The sequence below is a fragment of the Entelurus aequoreus genome, linkage group LG03, assembly GCF_033978785.1.
Source record: "Entelurus aequoreus isolate RoL-2023_Sb linkage group LG03, RoL_Eaeq_v1.1, whole genome shotgun sequence".
Taxonomy (NCBI): domain Eukaryota; kingdom Metazoa; phylum Chordata; class Actinopteri; order Syngnathiformes; family Syngnathidae; genus Entelurus; species Entelurus aequoreus.
This window is the reverse complement of record NC_084733.1, coordinates 93,968,892-93,993,503: the sequence shown is the minus strand read 5'-3', so window position 1 is coordinate 93,993,503 and position 24,612 is coordinate 93,968,892. Positions and strand designations below refer to the sequence as shown.

At 38.6% G+C, this 24,612-nt stretch overlaps 1 protein-coding gene across 1 annotated transcript in view; it reads left to right on the top strand.

Annotated features, from left to right (window-relative positions):
- Positions 1-24,612, top strand: part of LOC133647143 (monocarboxylate transporter 10-like) — a 91,831-nt gene that overhangs the window by 53,490 nt on the left and 13,729 nt on the right. The window contains exons 3-4 of the mRNA XM_062043282.1: positions 10,699-11,122; positions 23,930-24,073. Of these exons, the coding sequence (XP_061899266.1) occupies positions 10,699-11,122; positions 23,930-24,073 (568 nt within the window). The remainder of the gene's footprint in view (positions 1-10,698; positions 11,123-23,929; positions 24,074-24,612) is intronic.

Here is a 24,612-nt window from a genome sequence, read left to right as displayed (position 1 = left end):
GGGACAAACTGTAAAAAATGTATTATTCATCTACTTGTTCATTTACTGTTAATATCTGCTTACTTTCTGTTTTAAAATGTTTTATCTACACTTTTAACATGTTCTATCTACACTAGGGATATTATCGGCCGATAAATGCATTAAAATGTAATATCGGAAATTATCGATATCGTTTTTTTAATTATCTGTATCGTTTTTTTTGTTGTTTTTTTTGTTTTTTGTTGTTGTTTTTTTTATTAAATCCACATAAAAAACACAAGATACACTTACAATTAGTGCACCAAGCCAAAAAACCTCCCTCCCCCCATTTCTTTCTGTTATTAATATTCTGCTTCCTACATGATATATCAATATATATCAATACAGTCTGCAAGGGATACAGTCCGTAAGCACACATGATTGTGCGTGCTGCTGCTCCACTAATAGTACTAACCTTTAACACTTCATTTTACTCATTTTCATTAATTACTAGTTTCTATGTAACTGTTTTTATATTGTTTTACTTTCTTTTTTATTCAAGAAAATGTTTTTAATTTATTTATCTTATTTTATTATTATTTTTAAAAAGTACCTTATCTTCACCATACCTGGTTGTCCAAATTAGGCATAATAATGTGTTAATTCCACGACTGTATATATCGGTTGATATCGGTTGATATCGGTATCGGTAATTAAAGAGTTGGACAATATCGGAATATCGGATATCGGCAAAAAGCCATTATCGGACATCCCTAATCTACACTAATAATCACTTATTCTTCTCTTCTTTGATACTTGACATTAGTTTTGGATGATACCACACATTTAGGTATGGATGTGATACCAAGTAGTTACAGGATCATACATTGGTCATATTCAAAGTCCTCATGTGTCCAGGGACATATTTACTGAGTTTTTAAACAATAAAAAAGACAAAAGATTTTGTGATAATAAAAAATATCGATGTAATCATAGTAGTATTGACTAGATACGCTCTTATACTTGGTATCATTACAGTGGATGAGCTATTGTATCCTCCTACGGTGTGTAGTGAAGCATGTTTAGCTATTCCTCGTCCTCCAGTGATAATGTTACTTGTAAGAAACTCACTTTTTTTTAGGATTAGTGATTTAGAAGTAGCTAAAACACTGCGGATGGACGTTAGCCGCCAGCTAGCTAGCCACGTCTTAAAGCAGCTCTTCCTGAGGGTGTTTCAGTGTTATAATCACTCATTCTTCTCTTCTTTGATACTTGACATGAGTTGTGGATGATACCACACATTTAGGTATGGATGTGATACCAAGTAGTTACAGGATCATACATTGGTCATATTCAAAGTCCTCATGTGTCCAGGGACATATTTACTGACTTTATAAACATATGAATTTGAAAAAAAGAAAAAAAGATTTTGTGATGCTAAAAAATATCGATGTAATCATAGTAATATCGACTATTGTACTGTATCATTACAGTAGATGTCAGGTGTAGATCCACCCATGGCATTTGTTTACATTGTGACGGTGGTGAGCTATTGTATCCTCCTACGGTGTGTAGTGAAGCATGTTTAGCTACTCCTCGTCCTCCAGTGATAATGCTACTTGTATGAAACTCACTTTTTTTGAGGATTAGTGATTTAGAAGTAGCTAAAACACTGCGGATGGACGTTAGCTGCCAGCTAGCTAGCCACGTCTTCCTGAGGGTGTTTCAGTGTTATAACTTCACCTTTATCTTGACTTTTTACACCAAAATGCGTCCATTCTCCCTTTTCTGTATACACACTGTGTCTGCTTGTAAGTACTCTGTGTGTGTGCGCTGCCCAACATGCTCCTCTGCTCCTAAAACTAGCAATGTCATGACGTGATGTCGACGCGCAGTCATGCCCGTTAAAAAAAACAGAGTATAGTACCGTTTTTGATTGATTATTACTAGGGATGTCCGATAATGGCTTTTTGCCGATATCCGATATTGTCCAACTCTTTAATTACTGATACCGATATCAACCGATACCGATATCAACCGATATATGCAGTCGTGGAATTAACACATTATTATGCCTAATTTGGACAACCAGGTATGGTGAAGATAAAAAAAAAAAAAAACGATACCGATAATAAAAAAAAACGATACCGATAATTTCCGATATTACATTTTAACGCATTTATCGGCCGATAACATCGGCAGACCGATATTATCGGACATCTCTAATTATTAGGGATGTCCGATAATGGCTTTTTGCCGATATCCGATATGCCGATATTGTCCAACTCTTTAATTACCGATACCGATATCAACCGATATATACAGTCGTGGAATTAACACATTATTATGCCTAATTTGGACAACCAGGTATGGTGAAGATAAGGTACTTTTTAATAAAAAATAAAATAAGATAAATAAATTAAAAACATTTTCTTGAATAAAAAAGAAAGTAAAACAATATAAAAACAGTTACATAGAAACTAGTAATGAATGAAAATGAGTAAAATGAAGTGTTAAAGGTTAGTACTATTAGTGGAGCAGCAGCACGCACAATCATGTGTGCTTACGGACTGTATCCCTTGCAGACTGTATTGATATATATTGATATATAATGTAGGAAGCAGAATATTGATAACAGAAAGAAACAACCCTTTTGTGTGAATGAGTGTAAATGGGGGAGGGAGGTTTTTTGGGTTGGTGCACTAATTGTAAGTGTATCTTGTGTTTTTTATGTGGATTTAATAAAAAAAAAATTTTAAAAAACGATACCGATAATAAAAAAAACGATACTGATAATTTCCGATATTACATTTTAACGCATTTATCGGCCGATAACATCGGCAGACCGATATTATCGGACATCTCTAATTATTAGGGATGTCCGATAATGGCTTTTTGCCGATATCCGATATGCCGATATTGTCCAACTCTTTAATTACCGATACCGATATCAACCGATACCGATATCAACCGATATATACAGTCGTGGAATTAACACATTATTATGCCTAATTTGGACAACCAGGTATGGTGAAGATAAGGTACTTTTTAAAAAAATTAGTAAAATAAGATAAATGAATTAAAAAACATTTTCTTGAATAAAAAAGAAAGTACAACAATATAAAAACAGTTACATAGAAACTAGTAATGAATGAAAATGAGTAAAATGAAGTGTTAAAGGTTAGTACTATTAGTGGAGCAGCAGCACGCACAATCATGTGTGCTTACGGACTGTATCCCTTGCAGACTGTATTGATATATATTGATATATAATGTAGGAAGCAGAATATTAATAACAGAAAGAAATGGGGGGAGGGAGGTTTTTTGGGTTGGTGCACTAATTGTAAGTGTATCTTGTGTTTTTTATGTGGATTTAATAAAAAAATAAATAAAATAAAAATAAAAACGATACCGATAATAAAAAAAACTGATACCGATAATTTCCAATATTACATTTTAACGCATTTATCGGCCGATAACATCTGCAGACCGATATTATCGGACATCTGTAATTATTACCAAATACTATACTAGCAGTGCACATATTCCCCGATACAAACAATGTGAAGTAAGGTAAAGAACCAAGCTGCTGGGTAACAGGTTTGGTATAAGAGCAATCAGACTTTTGGATGGCGCCACATTGCCATGTGCTCCTCCAGGTTGCGTCACTCCTCACACTCACTGGTTAATAAGATGTTGGAATCTCATACTTATCTCCACACGGGTCAACAATCACACCCAGCTGTAGAAATATGTCATCGTCATAAAGTAGCGGGGCCGTCGCTTCAAACCTTTGAACTGAGCTGCAATCAAATATTATGCAATGACTTGATGTATTTAACACTCTTTGGAGCGACTACTCTTGCGTTACAAAAATTTAGAAAAAATAAAAATCAAGTAATGCAGACTAGTCTTGAGGAGGAGATGTTTGACTCACTAACTTCCTTAATAAGAACTCGCCCAGATATTTCTACATTCCAAATGATCATCATTTATTTTCACAAACAAAAAATATTCTCCGTGGTTGACTTTCAACATAATCAAAATAACTTATTTAGCGTGGCTTCAAACTAACTAGTTTAGCGTGGCTTCAAAAATAAGTTGTTTTAGTGTGGCGTCAAAATAACTAGTTTAGCGTGGCTTCAAAATAACTCGTTTTAGCGTGGCGTCAAAATAACTAGTTTAGCGTGGCTTCAAAATAAGTAGTTTTAGCGTGGCTTCAAAATAACTAGTTTAGCGTGGCTTCAAACTAACTAGTTTAGCGTGGCTTCAAAATAACTAGTTTTAGCGTGGCGTCAAAATAACTAGTTTAGCGTGGCTTCAAAATAAGTAGTTTTAGCGTGGCTTCAAAATAACTAGTTTAGCGTGGCTTCAAACTAACTAGTTTAGCGTGTCTTCAAAATAACTAGTTTAGCGTGGCTTCAAAAATAACTAGTTTAGCATGGCTTCAAACTAACTAGTTTAGCGTGGCTTCAAAATAAGTTGTTTTAGCGTGGCGTCAAAATAACTAGTTTAGCGTGGCTTCAAAAATAACTAGTTTAGCGTGGCTTCAAACTAACTAGTTTAGCGTGGCTTCAAAACTAACTAGTTTAGCGTGGCTTCAAACTAACTAGTTTAGCGTGGCTTCAAAACTAACTAGTTTAGCGTGGCTTCAAACTAACTAGTTTAGCGTGGCTTCAAAAATAACTAGTTTAGCGTGGCTTCAAAAATAACTAGTTTAGCGTGGCTTCAAAAATAAGTTGTTTTAGCGTGGCTTCAAAACTAACTAGTTTAGCGTGGCTTCAAACTAACTAGTTTAGCGTGGCTTCAAAACTAACTAGTTTAGCGTGGCTTCAAAAATAACTAGTTTAGCGTGGCTTCAAAAATAAGTTGTTTTAGCGTGGCTTCAAAACTAACTAGTTTAGCGTGGCTTCAAAATAAGTTGTTTTAGCGTGGCTTCAAAAAACTAGTTTAGCGTGGCTTCAAACTAACTAGTTTAGCGTGGCGTCAAAAATAACTAGTTTAGCGTGGCTTCAAACTAACTAGTTTAGCGTGGCTTCAAAAATAAGTTGTTTTAGTGTGGCGTCAAAATAACTAGTTTAGCGTGGCTTCAAAATAACTCGTTTTAGCGTGGCGTCAAAATAACTAGTTTAGCGTGGCTTCAAAATAACTAGTTTTAGCGTGGCTTCAAAATAACTAGTTTTAGCGTGGCGTCAAAATAACTAGTTTAGCGTGGCTTCAAAATAAGTAGTTTTAGCGTGGCTTCAAAATAACTAGTTTAGCGTGGCTTCAAACTAACTAGTTTAGCGTGTCTTCAAAATAACTAGTTTAGCGTGGCTTCAAAAATAACTAGTTTACCGTGGCTTCAAACTAACTAGTTTAGCGTGGCTTGAAAATAACTTGTTTTAGCGTGGCGTCAAAATAACTAGTTTAGCGTGGCTTCAAAATAACTTGTTTAGCGTGGCTTCAAAATAAGTTGTTTTAGCGTGGCTTGTTTAGCGTGGCTTCAAAATAAGTTGTTTTAGCGTGGCTTGTTTAGCGTGGCTTCAAAATAAGTTGTTTTAGCGTGGCTTGTTTAGCGTGGCTTCAAAATAAGTTGTTTTAGCGTGGCTTGTTTAGCGTGGCTTCAAAATAAGTTGTTTTAGCGTGGCTTGTTTAGCGTGGCTTCTAAATAAGTTGTTTTAGCGTGGCTTGTTTAGCGTGGCTTGAAAATAAGTTGTTTAGCGGTAAACAAAGTGTTCCACTCCTCACTCCTTCAACATGATAGACAGACAAAAAGCCCACACCTGTCCTGTCTTCTTAATTCTAGAAGGAGGAAGTGACTCACCAGTAGGTAGTAGTGTAGGTAGTAGGTAGTAGTGAGCAGCTGAAAACAATCAAGTCAATCACAATGAAATCTAAAACATCCAATAATTCATTAACATCATTCTTGACATTATTTGATTTCATTGTCAAACAATTAATAAATAAATAATATAGATAGGCTCCAACACTCTTTGTTTTATAGGTGACAAAACATGTCATAAACACCATAACAACATTGTGTAGCAACTAGGGGTGTAACGCTACACAAACATGTCAGTTGGGTACATACCTCGGTTTAGAGGTCACGGTTCGGTTCATTTTCGGTACAGTAAGAAAACAACAAAATATACATTTTTTGGTTATTTATTGAGCAAATGTGTAAACAATGGCTTTATCCTTTTAACATTGGGAACACTATAATAATTCTGCCCACGTTAATCAACATTAAACTGCCTCAAGTTGTTGCTCAGATTAAATACAATGACACAACTTTTCTTCTACATATAAAAAGTGCAACATTAAACAGTTTAAAGTCAACTCATCATGCTTCATTTATTACAGCATTTATTACAGCCTGTAGTGGATTTATGATGTAAATGTTATATTGTTATCAACATGTGACAGCAGGGACCCTGACATTCAAAACTAGGCTGCTGCATTACTAATAGAGATGTCCGATATATGCGTTAAAATGTAATATCGGAACTTATCGGTATCGTTTTTTTTATTATCGGTATGGTTTTTTTTTTGTTTTTTTTTTAATTAAATCCACATAAAAAACACAAGATACACTTACAATTAGTGCACCAAGCCAAAAAACCTCCCTCCCACATTTACACTCATTCACACAAAAGGGTTGTTTCTTTCTGTTATTAATATTCTGCTTCCTACATGATATATCAATATATATCAATACAGTCTGCAAGGGATACAGTCCGTAAGCACACATGATTGTGCGTGCTGCTGCTCCACTAATAGTACTAACCTTTAACAGTTAATTTTACTAATTTTCATTAATTACTAGTTTCTATGTAACTGTTTTTATATTGTTTTACTTTCTTTTTTATTCAAGAAAATGTTTTTAATTTATTTATCTTATTTTATTTTATTAATTTTTTTTAAAAAGTACCTTATCTTCACCATACCTGGTTGTCCAAATTAGGCATAATAATGTGTTAATTCCACGACTGCATATATCGGTTGGTATCGGTATCGGTTGATATCGGTATCGGTAATTAAAGAGTTGGACAATATCGGAATATCAGATATCGGCAAAAAGCCATTATCGGACATCCCTAATTACTAATGATTAATATAACTATAGCTGAAAAAATAGTACAACAGCAACAGGAGAGACTATTCATCCCTAAACACCATGGAGTTCATGTAGGCTTAATGATGCACTTACATTATTATATCAACTATCAGAGACAGAAACTCTTCATTTAACATAATGTCCTTTTTTTGCTGCTTCAACACAGCTCAATCAACACAGAAAAAGGTCAAGTGAAATAACAGACAAGACAGGGCTTTGCTGTCCGTAACACACACACGGCAAAATGAGCTAACGTTACGCTAAAAGCGAATTAGCCTTCACCTCAATCCAGGACTATGAGCGATTGGCTGTTACCGCTCTGTGTGTAGCCAATCAGATGGTTGTGTGGGTGCTGTGTAGAGCAGTGTTTTTCAACCACTGTGCCGCGGCACAGTCTGGTGTGCCGTGGGAGATGATCTAATTTCATCTGTTTGGGTTAAAAATATTTTTTGCAAAGCAGTAATTATAGTCTGCAAACTATGTGTTGTTGTTGAGTGTCGGTGCTGTCTAGAGCTCGGCAGTTTAACCGTGTAATACTCTTCCATATCAGTAGGTGGCAGCAGGTAGCTAATTGCTTTGTAGATGTCGGAAACAGCGGGAGGCAGTGTGCAGGTAAAAAGGTGTCTAATGCTTAAACCAAAAATAAACAAAAGGTGAGTGCTCCTAAGAAAAGGCATTGAAGCTTAGGGAAGGCTATGCAGAACGAAACTACAACTGAACTGGCTACAAAGTAAACAAAAACAGAATGCTGGACGACGGCAAAGACTTACTGTGGAGCAAAGGCGGCGTCCACAAAGTACATCTGAACATGACATGACAATCAACAATGTCCCCACAAAGAAGGATAAAAACAACTGAAATATTCTTGATTGCTGAAACAAAGTAGATGCGGGAAATATCGCTCAAAGGAAGACATGAAACTGCTACAGGAAAATACCGAAAAAAGAGAAAAAGCCACTAAAATATGATGAATTCTGCTGGTGGTGTGCCTCCGGATTTTTTCAACGCAAAAAATGTGCCTGTGCTCAAAAAAGGTTGACAAAGACTGGTGTAGAGGACTGACAGAGACAGGCAGAAGAAGCGGAGCAGCTTGTTAAGACTTTAGCTTAGCTTAATATGTTCGTGTGGAAACTCGTTCGGTACACCTCCGAACCGAACCCCCCGTACCGAAACGGTTCAATACAAATACACGTGCCGTTACACCCCTAGTACCAACCCTAGTTATGTACTCACAACTTCATTTATCTGGTTTTTGAACCCAGTAAAATAGTTTTTTCCGTATTTTGCGGACTATAAACCGCTACTTTTTTCTTACGCTTATAAAACCAATTTTCCTTCGCAAATGGCCGTAATGTTTTGTATTCAACAAATAGTTTTCATGTTGCTGACAGAGACACTGAAAAGGTGTTTATTGTTTATGCTATGGCGCCATCTTGTGGACATGTTTGCTCATTGCAAGTTCTGCAGGTTGAAAGTGTACTTCCTGTTGAATGCTTTTAACCAAAAGTAAACACTCCATAGCGGGTCTGCGCAAAAGTATTTTTCATTTACATTGTTTTAGTTTTGGATGATACCACACATTTAGGTATGGATCCGATACCAAGTAGATACAGGATCATACATTGGTCATATTCAAAGTCCTCATGTGTCCAGGGACATATTTACTGACTTTATAAACATAATATGAATTTTTTAAAAAGGAAAAAAGATTTTGTGATGCTAAAAAATATTGATGTAATCATAGTATTATCGACTAGATACGCTCCTGTACTTGGTATCATTACAGTGGATGTCAGGTGTAGATCCACCCATGGCATTTGTTTACATTGTGACGCCGGTGAGCTATTGTATCCTCCTACGGTGTGTAGTGAAGCATGTTTAGATATTTATTTACAATGTGTTTAAAAGTATTATTTAGAAAGTGTTTAAAGGTATTATTTACATTGTGTTTAAAAGTATTATTTAGAAAGTGTTTAAAGGTATTATTTACATTGTGTTTAAAAGTATTATTTAGAAAGTGTTTAAAAGTATTATTTAGAAAGTGTTTAAAAGTATTATTTAGAAAGTGTTTAATAGTATTATTTAGAAAGTGTTTAATAGTATTATTTACAAAGTGTTTAAAAGTATTATTTAGAAAGTGTTTAATAGTATTATTTAGAAAGTGTTTAAAAGTATCAATTTCAAAGTGTTTAATAGTATTATTTACAAAGTGTTTAATAGTATTATTTAGTAAGTGTTTAAAAGTATTATTTAGTAAGTGTTTAAAAGTATTATTTAGTAAGTGTATTGGGTGAAGAAGGAATTCTTGCCTCCACTTTGGACACGACTACTATTAAGTGTTAGAAATAAGTCATGAAACACGTATCGCGTATCGAGTGACTGTTGAACACTGCGCAGGTTTACTGTTGTCTTGTGCACCTAAAGTGCAAGGTGCAGCAATTTGTGGTCATGTGACTCACCATTGGGATTTATTTACCCAATCAGGACTTTGAAACCACCATTCTGTATTTATGTCAACTTCCCCCCCAATAACATTTCAATGTAATGTCAGCAAGACTTTGACTACTTTGGATTTAACACGAGAAATAAACGTCCTCTAAATGGTACAATTTGACACTTACCCGATTTTTCGGACTACAAGGCGCACTTCAAATCCTTGAATTCTTCTCAAAAGTCGACGGTGCGCCTTATAACCCTTAAATCTCAGACGTAAAAGTCATTTTGCTTAGTGTTATGATACTTACTTTCTGGTGGTCCTATGAAGAGAAAAAAAATGATTCCTGCACATTTAGTCCAAGGTTTTAGAGAAGTAGGAGATGTCAAGTGTAAGAACTTCCCTCATGTCTTTGACCAGACTCACAAGTCAATGTCTAGTTCCAGTTTGGTTCTGTAGACCAGAGTCACAAGTCAATGTCTAGTTCCAGTTTGGTTCTGTAGACCAGAGTCACAAGTCAATGTCTAGTTCCAGTTTGGTTCTGTAGACCAGAGTCACAAGTCAATGTCTAGTTCCAGTTTGGTTCTGTTGACCAGAGTCACAAGTCAATGTCTAGTTCCAGTTTGGTTCTGTTGACCAGAGTCACAAGTCAATGTCTAGTTCCAGTTTGGTTCTGTTGACCAGAGTCACAAGTCAATGTCTAGTTCCAGTTTGGTTCTGTTGACCAGAGACACAAGTCAATGTCTAGTTCCAGTTTGGTTCTGTAGACCAGAGTCACAAGTCAATGTCTAGTTCCAGTTTGGTTCTGTAGACCAGAGTCACAAGTCAATGTGTAGTTCCAGTTTGGTTCTGTTGACCAGAGTTACAAGTCAATGTCTAGTTCCAGTTTGGTTCTGTAGACCAGAGTCACAAGTCAATGTCTAGTTCCAGTTTGGTTCTGTAGACCAGAGTCACAAGTCAATGTCTAGTTCCAGTTTGGTTCTGTAGACCAGAGTCACAAGTCAATGTCTAGTTCCAGTTTGGTTCTGTAGACCAGAGTCACAAGTCAATGTCTAGTTCCAGTTTGGTTCTGTAGACCAGAGTCACAAGTCAATGTCTAGTTCCAGTTTGGTTCTGTAGACCAGAGTCACAAGTCAATGTGTAGTTCCAGTTTGGTTGTGTAGACCAGCACATGCCAACATAAAGACTAAGAATGATGTGCCTGCAGGTCTCTGGGCCCCATGTACTTCACCTATGGCATCGTCTTCTCCTGCGGCTGCTCCTTCGCCTACCAGCCCAGTCTGGTGATCCTGGGCCACTACTTCAAGAAGCGCCTGGGTCTGGTGAACGGCATCGTGACGGCCGGCAGCAGCATCTTCACCATCACGCTGCCCTTTGCGCTGTCCATCCTGCTGGGCCGGGTGGGCCTGCAGAACACCATGCGGGTCCTCTGCATCCTCATGTTCGTGCTCATGCTGGCCGGCTTCACCTACAGACCTCTGCTGCCCGCCAAGACCAGGACCACTCGGGGCTTTTGTCCACCCATGAGCCAGATCTTCAATATCAACATCTGGAAGTCTGTGGGATATCGCATCTGGGCTTTTGGCATCCCTGCTGCTCTTTATGGCTACTTTGTGCCCTACGTTCATCTGGTGAGTTTCATCTTTCATTCATCTTCTACAGTCCTGCTCCAAAGTGTACGTACACGTGTAGAGAACATCATGTCATGGCTGTCTTGACTTTACTATCATTTCTTATTTTGTTGTGATGTAGTGATTGGAGCACATACTTGTTGCTCACTAAAAACATTCATGAAGTTTGCTTCTTTTAAGAATTTATTATGGGTCTACTGAAAATGTGACTAATCAAAAGTATACATACAGCAATGTTAATATTTGCTTACATGTCCCTTAATAATAATAATAATAATAATACCGTATTTCCTTGAATAGCCGCCGGGGCGCCAATTAATTTAAAACCTCTTCTCACTCCTGCGCTTACCAAAAGCATGCGGGATGGGCAAGCATGCGCTAATTATTTTAAAACCTCTTCTCACTCGGGCGCTTACCTTATCATGAAAAGCACATTTAATTAAAAAAAACGTTATTATGGTCTTACCTTTACTTATAAATGATGTCCATGTGCAGCTGCTTCTGATCAAAGGCAGTCTTCCTTATCCTTCTTCAGTTTTAAAAGTCTCTGGAGATATTCCTTTACTTATTACCTCCTGCTTCGATTGAAAGTCCAGTTTAGAAAACTGTTTTATTTTAGATATGTAATCCTCCATGGTAAAAGTGCAAGCAAACAATTGCTACTCACGCTTGCTGCTTGTTGTCTTCTTCTGCAGTACTGGTAGTCGCAAGAAGGATCCATAGCGCCCTCTACCACCAGGAGGCGGGAGTCATTTAATGACTCATATTTGACCCGGCGGAAGTGCCAAGCATGCGCTAATTATTTTGGGAAACGAGTTTGACCCGGCTGTAATTCTAGGCAGGCGAATACTATATTCCCGGCGGCAATTCAAGGAAATACGGTATATGTTATTTGTAAAAAGCACTTTACAACCTCAAAGTGCTAGTGTATTAAACAATAATAAAAAGATAATTAAAAAAAGTAAAAACTAGAACAGCCTAATAGCTAGAGCTAGTATGCATATATCTAAAAAAAAAAAAGAAAAAAAAAGGCTTCTTTAAAAAGAAAGGTTTTTAAGCCTTTTTTAAAAGCATTCACAGTCTGTGGTGCCCTCAGGTGGTCAGGGAGAGCAGAAAGCCCAGTCTCCCATTGTCCCTTGGCAAGTTTCACTGCAATAAGGCACTTTTGGTAGCCATCCACAAGCTTCTGCTTGACCACTAAATTGCTGCAGTTCAGCTAAATGTGTTGCTTTTCTGACATGGACTTGTTTCTTCAGCATTGTCCACACCTTTAAGTCAGGACTTTGGGAAGGCCATTCTAAAACCTTCATTCTAGCCTGATTTAGCCATTCCTTGACCACTTTTGAGGTGTGTTTGGGGTCATTGTCCTGTTGGAACACCCAACTGCGCCCAAGACCCAACCTCCGGTCTGATGGTTTTAGCTTGTCCTGAACAATTTGGAGCTAATCCTCCTTTTTCATTGTCCCATTTAAAGCAGCAGTTCCATCATTTGTTGTTTAGTCCTGATTAAGAGGAATTATTTGACGGTTGAAGTGGGTTGAAAACTTTTATGGACAGAATCTCTAGGCGCAGTCAAGGTGTTGAGGAGATCCGGTTTGGTGGCTGCAGGATTAGGTCTCTGCTTTTTGCAGATGATGTAGTTCTGATGGCTTCATCCGGCCAGGATCTTCAGCTCTCACTGGAGTGTGAAGCGACTGGGATGGGAATCAGCACCTCCAAGTCAGAGTCCATTGTTCTTGCCCGGAAAAGGGTGGAGTGCCATCTCCGGGTTGGGGAGGAGACCCTGCCCCAAGTGGAGGAGTTCAAGTACCTGGGAGTCTTGTTCACGAGTGAGGGAAGAGTGGATGGTGAGATGGACAGGCGGATCGGTGCGGCGTCTTCAGTAATGCGGACGCTGTATCGATCCGTTGTGGTGAAGAAGGAGCTGAGCCGGAAGGCAAAGCTCTCAATTTACCGGTCGATCTACGTTCCCATCCTCACCTATGGTCATGAGCTTTGGGTTATGACCGAAAGGACAAGATCACGGGTACAAGCGGCCCAAATGAGTTTCCTCCGCCGGGTCTCTCCCTTAGAGATAGGGTGAGAAGCTCTGTCATCCGGGGGGAGCTCAAAGTAAAGCCGCTGCTCCTCCACTTTGAGAGGAGCCCTATGAGGTGGTTCGGGCATCTGGTCAGTATCCCTAGGGAGGTGTTTAGGGCACGTCCGACCGGTAGGAGGCCACGGGGAAGACCCAGGACACGTTGGGAAGACTATGTCTCCCGGCTGGCCTGGGAACGCCTCGGGATCCCCCGGGAGGAGCTGGACCAAGTGGCCGGGGAGAGGGAAGTCTGGGCTTCCCTGCTTAGGCTGCTGCCCCTGCGACCCGACCTCGGATAAGCGGAAGAAGATGGATGGAATTCTGGAAAATCCTGGAATTTTTTTGAACTTGGAAAAATGATAGTTTGAATGTCCAGGATGAGTGGAATGTTTTGAAGGTGGAATGGGTTGAAAAATGTGGAAATTGTGCAACTTGGAAAAATGTCCCATTCATTTTGAATGTGGAAAAATGTCCCTGAAAACTGGGAATTCTTGGAAATCCGGGAATTTTTTTAAATCGTTGAAGGAGAGCACACCATTTTGAAAATGTTGAATATTTTGCAGTTGGAACGGTTTGAATCGGATGAAAAATTGTGGAACTTTGAAAAATGTCAATGGGAATTTCATGAAAATGTGTGAATTTTGGGAAAAGCGGGAATTTTTTTTTTAGAAAATGTTAAAAGACTTGAATTTGGAGCTAATCCTCCTTTTTCATTGTCCCATTTAAAGCAGCAGTTCCATTGGCATCAAAACAGGCCCAGAGGATAATACTACCACCACCATGCTTGACGGTAAGCATTGTGTTCCTGGGATTTTACTCCTCCAAACATATTGCTGGGTATTGTGGCCAAACAGCTCCATTGTTGTTTCATCTGACACCACATGGACAAAGATAAGACCTTCTGGAGGAAAGTTCTGTGGTCAGATGCAACAAAAAGTGAGCTGTTTGGCCACAACACCCAGCAATATGTTTGGAGGAGGAAATCTAAATCTAAAACCGTCAGCCCGGAGGTTGGGTCTCGGGCGTTCCAACAGGACAATGCCGTCAAAAGTGGTCAAGGAATGGCTAAATCAGGCTAGAATGAAGGTTTTAAAATGGCCTTCCCAAAGTCCTGACTCAAAGGTGTGGACAATGCTGAAGAAACAAGTCCAACACATTTAGCTGAACTGCAGCAATTTAGTGGTCAAGCAGAAGCTTGTGGATGGCTACCAAAAGCGCCTTATTGCAGGTCAACTTGCCAAGGGACATGTAAGCAAATATTATGTATACTTTTGATTAGTCACATTTTCAGTAGAGCCATAATAAATTCATAAAAGAAGCAAACTTCCAGTGCTAGGGTGTGGTGGGCCCACCAGATGACGTGTTTAGTTTGGATGTTGTGACTCTGTAGTGAGTCATAGGTCATCCTCTCCTAGGGATCCCAGGCAGTGTTTTTCTACCACTTCTCCAGTATCTGCTCCTCAGACTGGATTCCAACAGAGGCCAAGCTGCAGCCTCAGCAGCAGCCTGGTCTTTGTGACAGAAAACAATAGGAACACGAAGACGGAGGAAAGGTGTCAAATAACGCAGAGTTCTGTTTCCTAGTCAAACACCACCGCCAGACCCTGGAAACACTTTCTGGTCTTGTGCAAGATTGGCAGAATAACTACACTGGTGTATAAAACCAAGGAAATCATCTGCCATTGCCAAGATGTGTATTTCTTAAAGTGAAGTCATGTACACACCCCAATGCAGTGAAGTTGTCACGTTGTGTAAATGGTAAATAAAAAGAGAATACAACAAATCCTTTTCAACTTATATTCAATTGAATAGACTGCAAAGACAACATATTTCATGTTCACACTCAGAAACTTTGGTATTTTTGGCAAATAATCATGAATTTAGAATGTAATGGCAGCAACACATTGCAAAAAATGTATTTTTACCAGTGTGTTACATGGCCTTTCCTTTTAACAACACTCAGTAAAGGTTTGGGAAGTGAGGAGACACATTTTTGAAGTGGAATTCTTTCCCATTCTTGCTTGATGTACAGCTTAAAGGCCTACTGAGAGCCACTACTAGCGACCACGCAGTCTGATAGTTTATATATCAATGATGAAATCTTAACATTGCAACACATGCCAATACGGCCGGGTTAACTTATAAAGTGACATTTAAAATTTCCCGGGAAATATCCGGCGGTATGATGACGTATGCGCGTGACGAAGTCAGTATAACGGAAGTTATGGTACCCCGTAGAATCCTATACAAAAAGCTCTGTTTTCATTTCATAATTCCACAGTATTCTGGACATCTTTTGCAATTTGTTTAATGAACAATGAAGGCTGCAAAGAAGACAGTTGTAGGTGGGATCGGTGTATTAGCAGCGGACTACAGCAACACAACCAGGAGGACTTTGTTGGAGCGCTAGCCGCGCTAGCCTCGCTAGCCGCCGACCTCACCTTGACTTCCACTCAGGCTTGATCCCGGGGACCCCAAAGGGTTTTTGGTCCAAAAAATATAAAAAATGTGTCATTATTCAGTATTATTATTATTTGTGTTATTATTCAAGTTTTTAAATCTCTAGATCAACATTAGGTTTATCCGTCAATATAACATTTTTTTAAAGATTTAAATTGTATGCTCTTTTTGTCAAAGAAAACCCTTTTTTTTAATGAAAAAAAACACAAAATATGCAATATTTTCAGCCAATAAAATTTTTAAGTGGGATATTTGAGATTATATAATAATTGGAGCCTTAAAAAGGTCAATAACTCATAACACCATTGGTTTTAATTCATTATTATTTTTTGAGCAATGACACTTAAAAACTAATCACACTAAAATTGTAGAGGATCCAAAAGGGTCCTACTCATTAAAGTGTTAAAAAATAAAAAACATTTCTTACTGTTTACTTTTAACACAGTAATCTCGAGATCAACTTCAGATCTGTCAATTATAAGTTTGATTGTTGTTTATGTTTTTTGTTTGTTCGTTTTAGGCTCTTCTTTAAAAAAAAACAGCTAGTTTTTTTTACGTGGCAAACACAAAATATGCAACATTTCCCCCAAAAGATATCTCAAAATATATAATGTGACGTAATTGGAGCCTTGAATAGGTCAATAATTCATAATGACATTGATTTTGATTCAGTATTATTTTTAAAAGAAAGAAACAGCCTGCATGGCAGATTTGTGTAATTGGAGTAAACATTGCTACATTTTCTTGTTACATTTCACCTGTTTGCTCTTTAAATACCACTTTTAAAGTTTTTTATTTTTTTCAATCGTATTTTTAAAATGTGCCGTGGGGCCGTTAAAAAATGACCTGCGGGCCACAAATGGCCCCCGGGCCGCACTTTGGACATCCCTGGCTTAAGTTGTTCAACAGTCTCCCTTCTCATATTTTAGCCTTCACACATTTGCAATGTCTGGACTACAGGCAGGCCAGTCTAGTACCCGCACTCTTTTACTATGACTGTTGTAACACCTGGCTTGGCATCGTCTCGCTGAAATAAGCAGGGGCGTCCATGATGACAACATATGTTGCTCCAAAAGCTGTATGTACCTTTCAGCATTAATGGTGCCTTCACAGATGTGTAAGTTACCCATGTCTTGACCACTAATACACCCCCATACCATCACACATGCTGCCTTTTACACTTTCACCCTAGAACAGTCCGGATGGTTCTTTTCCTATTTGGTCCAGAGTTTCCAAAAACAATTAGAAATGTGGACTCGTCAGACCACAGAACACTTTTCCACTTTGCATCAGTCCATCTTAGATGAGCTCGGGCCCAGCGAAGCCGGCGGTGTTTCTGGGTGTTGTTGATAAATGGCTGTGGCTTTGCATAGTAGAGTTTTAACTTGCACTTACAGATGTAGCGACCAACTGTAGTTACTGACAGTGGGTTTTCTGAAGTGTTCCTGAGCCCATGTGGTGATATCCTTTACACACTGATGTGGCTTTTTAATGCAGTAGCGCCTGAGGGATCCAAGGTGTGTAATATCATGAGTGTGTATGTTGACATGTGTACTGAGTGTGTATGTTGACATGTGTACTGAGTGTGTATGTTGACATGTGTACTGAGTGTGTATGTTGACATGTGTACTGAGTGTGTATGTTGACATGTATACTGAGTGTGTATGTTGACATGTGTGCTGAGCGTGTATGTTGACACGTGTACTGAGTGTGTATGTTGACGTGTATACTGAGTGTGTATGTTGACATGTGTACTGAGTGTGTATGTTGACATGTATACTGAGTGTGTATGTTGACATGTGTGCTGAGCGTGTATGTTGACATGTACACTGAGTGTGTATGTTGACATGTGTACTGAGTGTGTATGTTGACATGTATACTAAATGTGTATGTTGACATGTGTACTGAGTGTGTATGTTGACATGTGTACTGAGTGTGTATGTTGACATGTATACTGAGTGTGTATGTTGACACGTGTACTGAGTGTGTATGTTGACATGTGTACTGAGTGTGTATGTTGACATGTGTACTGAGTGTGTATGTTGACATGTGTACTGAGTGTGTATGTTGACATGTATACTGAGTGTGTATGTTGACATGTGTGCTGAGCGTGTATGTTGACACGTGTACTGAGTGTGTATGTTGACGTGTATACTGAGTGTGTATGTTGACATGTGTACTGAGTGTGTATGTTGACATGTATACTGAGTGTGTATGTTGACATGTGTGCTGAGCGTGTATGTTGACATGTACACTGAGTGTGTATGTTGACATGTGTACTGAGTGTGTATGTTGACATGTATACTAAATGTGTATGTTGACATGTGTACTGAGTGTGTATGTTGACATGTGTACTGAGTGTGTATGTTGACATGTATACTGAGTGTGTATGTTGACACGTGTACTGAGTGTGTATGTTGACATGTGTACTGAGTGTGTATGTTGACATGTGTACTGAGTGTGTATGTTGACATGTGTACTGAGTGTGTATGTTGACATGTGTACTGAGTGTGTATGTTGACATGTATACTGAGTGTGTATGTTGACACGTGTACTGAGTGTGTATGTTGACATGTATACTGAGTGTGTATGTTGACATGTATACTGAGTGTGTATGTTGACATGTGTACTGAGTGTGTATGTTGACATGTGTACTGAGTGTGTATGTTGACATGTATACTGAGTGTGTATGTTGACATGTGTACTGAGTGTGTATGTTGACATGTATACTGAGTGTGTATGTTGACATGTATACTGAGTGTGTATGTTGACATGTGTACTGAGTGTGTATGTTGACATGTATACTGAGTGTGTATGTTGACATGTGTACTGAGTGTGTATGTTGACGTGTGTACTGAGTGTGTATGTTGACATGTATACTGAGTGTGTATGTTGACATGTGTACTGAGTGTGTATGTTGACATGTATACTGAGTGTGTATGTTGACATGTGTACTGAGTGTGTATGTTGACATGTATACTGAGTGTGTATGTTGACATGTGTACTGAGTGTGTATGTTGACATGTATACTGAGTGTGTATGTTGACATGTATACTGAGTGTGTATGTTGACATGTATACTGAGTGTGTATGTTGACATGTATACTGAGCGTGTATGTTGACGTGTGTACTGAGTGTGTATGTTGACATGTATACTGAGTGTGTATGTTGACGTGTGTACTGAGTGTGTATGTTGACATGTATACTGAGTGTGTATGTTGACATGTATACTGAGTGTGTATGTTGACATGTATACTGAGTGTGTATGTTGACATGTGTACTGAGTGTGTATGTTGACATGTATACTGAGTGTGTATGTTGACATGTGTACTGAGTGTGTATGTTGACATGTGTACTGAGTGTGTATGTTGACATGTATACTGAGTGTGTATGTTGACATGTATACTGAGTGTGTATGTTGACATGTATACTGAGTGTGTATGTTGACATGTATACTGAGTGTGTATGTTGACGTGTATACTGAGCGTGTATGTTGACGTGTGTACTGAGTGTGTATGTTGACATGTATACTGAGTGTGTATGTTGACATGTATACTGAGTGTGTATGTTGACATGTATACTGAGTGTATATGTTGACATGTATACTGAGTGTGTATGTTGACATGTATACTGAGTGTGTATGTTGACATGTATACTGAGTGTGTATGTTGACATGTATACTGAGTGTGTATGTTGACATGTATACTGAGTGTGTATGTTGACATGTATACTGAGTGTGTATGTTGACATGTATACTGAGTGTGTATGTTGACATGTGTACTGAGTGTGTATGTTGACATGTATACTGAGTGTGTATGTTGACATGTATACTGAGTGTGTATGTTGACATGTGTACTGAGTGTGTATGTTGACGTGTGTACTGAGTGTGTATGTTGACGTGTATACTGAGTGTGTATGTTGACATGTGTACTGAGTGTGTATGTTGACATGTGTACTGAGTGTGTATGTTGACATGTATACTGAGTGTGTATGTTGACATGTATACTGAGTGTGTATGTTGACGTGTATACTGAGTGTGTATGTTGACGCGTATACTGAGCGTGTATGTTGACATGTATACTGAGTGTGTATGTTGACGTGTATACTGAGTGTGTATGTTGACATGTATACTGAGTGTGTATGTTGACATGTATACTGAGTGTGTATGTTGACATGTATACTGAGTGTGTATGTTGACATGTGTACTGAGTGTGTATGTTGACATGTATACTGAGTGTGTATGTTGACATGTATACTGAGTGTGTATGTTGACGTGTATACTGAGTGTGTATGTTGATGTGTACACTGAGTGTGTATGTTGACATGTATACTGAGTGTGTATGTTGACGTGTATACTGAGTGTGTATGTTGACGTGTATACTGAGTGTGTATGTTGATGTGTACACTGAGTGTGTATGTTGACATGTATACTGGGTGTGTATGTTGACATGTATACTGAGTGTGTATGTTGACATGTATACTGAGTGTGTATGTTGATGTGTACACTGAGTGTGTATGTTGACATGTATACTGAGTGTGTATGTTGACGTGTATACTGAGTGTGTATGTTGACATGTATACTGAGTGTGTATGTTGACATGTATACTGAGTGTGTATGTTGACGTGTATACTGAGTGTGTATGTTGACATGTATACTGAGTGTGTATGTTGACGTGTGTACTGAGTGTGTATGTTGACATGTATACTGAGTGTGTATGTTGACATGTATACTGAGCGTGTATGTTGACGTGTGTACTGAGTGTGTATGTTGACATGTATACTGAGTGTGTATGTTGACGTGTGTACTGAGTGTGTATGTTGACATGTATACTGAGTGTGTATGTTGACATGTATACTGAGTGTGTATGTTGACATGTATACTGAGTGTATATGTTGACATGTGTACTGAGTGTGTATGTTGACATGTATACTGAGTGTGTATGTTGACATGTGTACTGAGTGTGTATGTTGACATGTGTACTGAGTGTGTATGTTGACATGTATACTGAGTGTGTATGTTGACATGTATACTGAGTGTGTATGTTGACATGTATACTGAGTGTGTATGTTGACATGTATACTGAGCGTGTATGTTGACGTGTATACTGAGCGTGTATGTTGACGTGTGTACTGAGTGTGTATGTTGACATGTATACTGAGTGTGTATGTTGACATGTATACTGAGTGTGTATGTTGACATGTATACTGAGTGTGTATGTTGACGTGTATACTGAGTGTGTATGTTGACGTGTATACTGAGCGTGTATGTTGACATGTATACTGAGTGTGTATGTTGACATGTATACTGAGTGTGTATGTTGACATGTATACTGAGTGTGTATGTTGACATGTGTACTGAGTGTGTATGTTGACATGTGTACTGAGTGTGTATGTTGACATGTGTACTGAGTGTGTATGTTGACATGTATACTGAGTGTGTATGTTGACATGTATACTGAGTGTGTATGTTGACATGTATACTGAGTGTGTATGTTGACGTGTATACTGAGTGTGTATGTTGACGTGTATACTGAGCGTGTATGTTGACATGTATACTGAGTGTGTATGTTGACATGTATACTGAGTGTGTATGTTGACATGTATACTGAGTGTGTATGTTGACATGTGTACTGAGTGTGTATGTTGACATGTGTACTGAGTGTGTATGTTGACATGTGTACTGAGTGTGTATGTTGACATGTATACTGAGTGTGTATGTTGACATGTATACTGAGTGTGTATGTTGACATGTATACTGAGTGTGTATGTTGACGTGTGTACTGAGTGTGTATGTTGACGTGTGTACTGAGTGTGTATGTTGACATGTGTACTGAGTGTGTATGTTGACATGTATACTGAGTGTGTATGTTGACATGTGTACTGAGTGTGTATGTTGACATGTATACTGAGTGTGTATGTTGACATGTATACTGAGTGTGTATGTTGACATGTATACTGAGTGTGTATGTTGACGTGTATACTGAGTGTGTATGTTGACGTGTATACTGAGCGTGTATGTTGACATGTATACTGAGTGTGTATGTTGACATGTATACTGAGTGTGTATGTTGACATGTGTACTGAGTGTGTATGTTGACATGTATACTGAGTGTGTATGTTGACATGTATACTGAGTGTGTATGTTGACATGTGTACTGAGTGTGTATGTTGACATGTGTACTGAGTGTGTATGTTGACATGTGTACTGAGTGTGTATGTTGACATGTATACTGAGTGTGTATGTTGACATGTATACTGAGTGTGTATGTTGACATGTATACTGAGTGTGTATGTTGACGTGTATACTGAGTGTGTATGTTGACGCGTATACTGAGCGTGTATGTTGACATGTATACTGAGTGTGTATGTTGACGTGTATACTGAGTGTGTATGTTGACATGTATACTGAGTGTGTATGTTGACATGTATACTGAGTGTGTATGTTGACATGTATACTGAGTGTGTATGTTGACATGTGTACTGAGTGTGTATGTTGACATGTATACTGAGTGTGTATGTTGACATGTATACTGAGTGTGTATGTTGACGTGTATACTGAGTGTGTATGTTGACGTGTACACTGAGTGTGTATGTTGACGTGTACACTGAGTGTGTATGTTGACGTGTATACTGAGTGTGTATGTTGACGTGTATACTGAGTGTGTATGTTGATGTGTACACTGAGTGTGTATGTTGACATGTATACTGAGTGTGTATGTTGACATGTATACTGAGTGTGTATGTTGACATGTATACTGAGTGTGTATGTTGACATGTATACTGAGTGTGTATGTTGACATGTGTACTGAGTGTGTATGTTGACATGTATACTGAGTGTGTATGTTGACATGTATACTGAGTGTGTATGTTGACGTGTATACTGAGTGTGTATGTTGACGTGTACACTGAGTGTGTATGTTGACGTGTATACTGAGTGTGTATGTTGACGTGTATACTGAGTGTGTATGTTGACGTGTATACTGAGTGTGTATGTTGATGTGTACACTGAGTGTGTATGTTGACATGTATACTGAGTGTGTATGTTGACATGTATACTGAGTGTGTATGTTGACATGTATACTGAGTGTGTATGTTGACATGTATACTGAGTGTGTATGTTGATGTGTACACTGAGTGTGTATGTTGACATGTATACTGAGTGTGTATGTTGACATGTGTACTGAGTGTGTATGTTGACATGTATACTGAGTGTGTATGTTGACATGTATACTGAGTGTGTATGTTGACATGTATACTGAGTGTGTATGTTGACATGTGTACTGAGTGTGTATGTTGACATGTATACTGAGTGTGTATGTTGACATGTATACTGAGTGTGTATGTTGACATGTGTACTGAGTGTGTATGTTGACATGTATACTGAGTGTGTATGTTGACATGTGTACTGAGTGTGTATGTTGACATGTATACTGAGTGTGTATGTTGACATGTATACTGAGTGTGTATGTTGACGTGTATACTGAGTGTGTATGTTGACATGTGTACTGAGTGTGTATGTTGACATGTGTACTGAGTGTGTATGTTGACATGTATACTGAGTGTGTATGTTGACATGTGTACTGAGTGTGTATGTTGACATGTATACTGAGTGTGTATGTTGACATGTATACTGAGTGTGTATGTTGACATGTATACTGAGTGTGTATGTTGACATGTGTACTGAGTGTGTATGTTGACATGTATACTGAGTGTGTATGTTGACATGTATACTGAGTGTGTATGTTGACATGTGTACTGAGTGTGTATGTTGACATGTATACTGAGTGTGTATGTTGACATGTGTACTGAGTGTGTATGTTGACATGTATACTGAGTGTGTATGTTGACATGTATACTGAGTGTGTATGTTGACGTGTATACTGAGTGTGTATGTTGACATGTGTACTGAGTGTGTATGTTGACATGTGTACTGAGTGTGTATGTTGACATGTATACTGAGTGTGTATGTTGACATGTGTACTGAGTGTGTATGTTGACATGTATACTGAGTGTGTATGTTGACATGTATACTGAGTGTGTATGTTGACATGTATACTGAGTGTGTATGTTGACATGTGTACTGAGTGTGTATGTTGACATGTATACTGAGTGTGTATGTTGACATGTATACTGAGTGTGTATGTTGACATGTGTACTGAGTGTGTATGTTGACGTGTATACGGAGTGTTTCCGTTACTATAGTTTTTGGTTGTACCCCCAAAATGAAAACAAGGGACTGACACAATCGCTGCTTGGCTTTGTGCTCCACAGATGAAACATGTTGAGGAGCGTTTCGGAGAAGATTCCAACAAAGAAGTCCTCCTCATGTGCATCGGCATCACGTCCGGTGTGGGCCGGCTCATCTTTGGCAGGGCAGCAGACTACATCCAAGGGGTCAACAAGGTCTACCTGCAGGTGTGTGCCCACTTAGATGGTGCAATAATACACTGTCAATCAAACTGGATTTATATAGCACTTTTCTCACACATCCGCAGTGTTTTAGCTACTTCTAAATCACTAATCCTGGTCTCCATGGCGACAAAGTAAGTTTCTTAAATTGTCATTTAGTCCTTAAATAAAATAGTGAACATACTAGACAACTTGTCTTTTAGTAGGAAGTAAACAAACAAAGACTCCTAATTAGTCTATGCAGTAACATAAACCACATAAACCTAGACCCTGGGTACTGACTACAGGACCACATAAACCTAGACCCTGGGTACTGACTACAAGACCACATAAACCTAAACCCGAGGTACTGACTACAAGACCACGTAAACCTAGACCCGAGGTACTGACTACAAGACCACATAAACCTAGACCCTGGGTACTGACTACAAGACCACATAAACCTAGACCCGAGGTACTGACTACAAGACCACATAAACCTAGACCAAAGGTACTGACTACAGGACCACATAAACCTAGACCCTGGGTACTGACTACAAGACCAC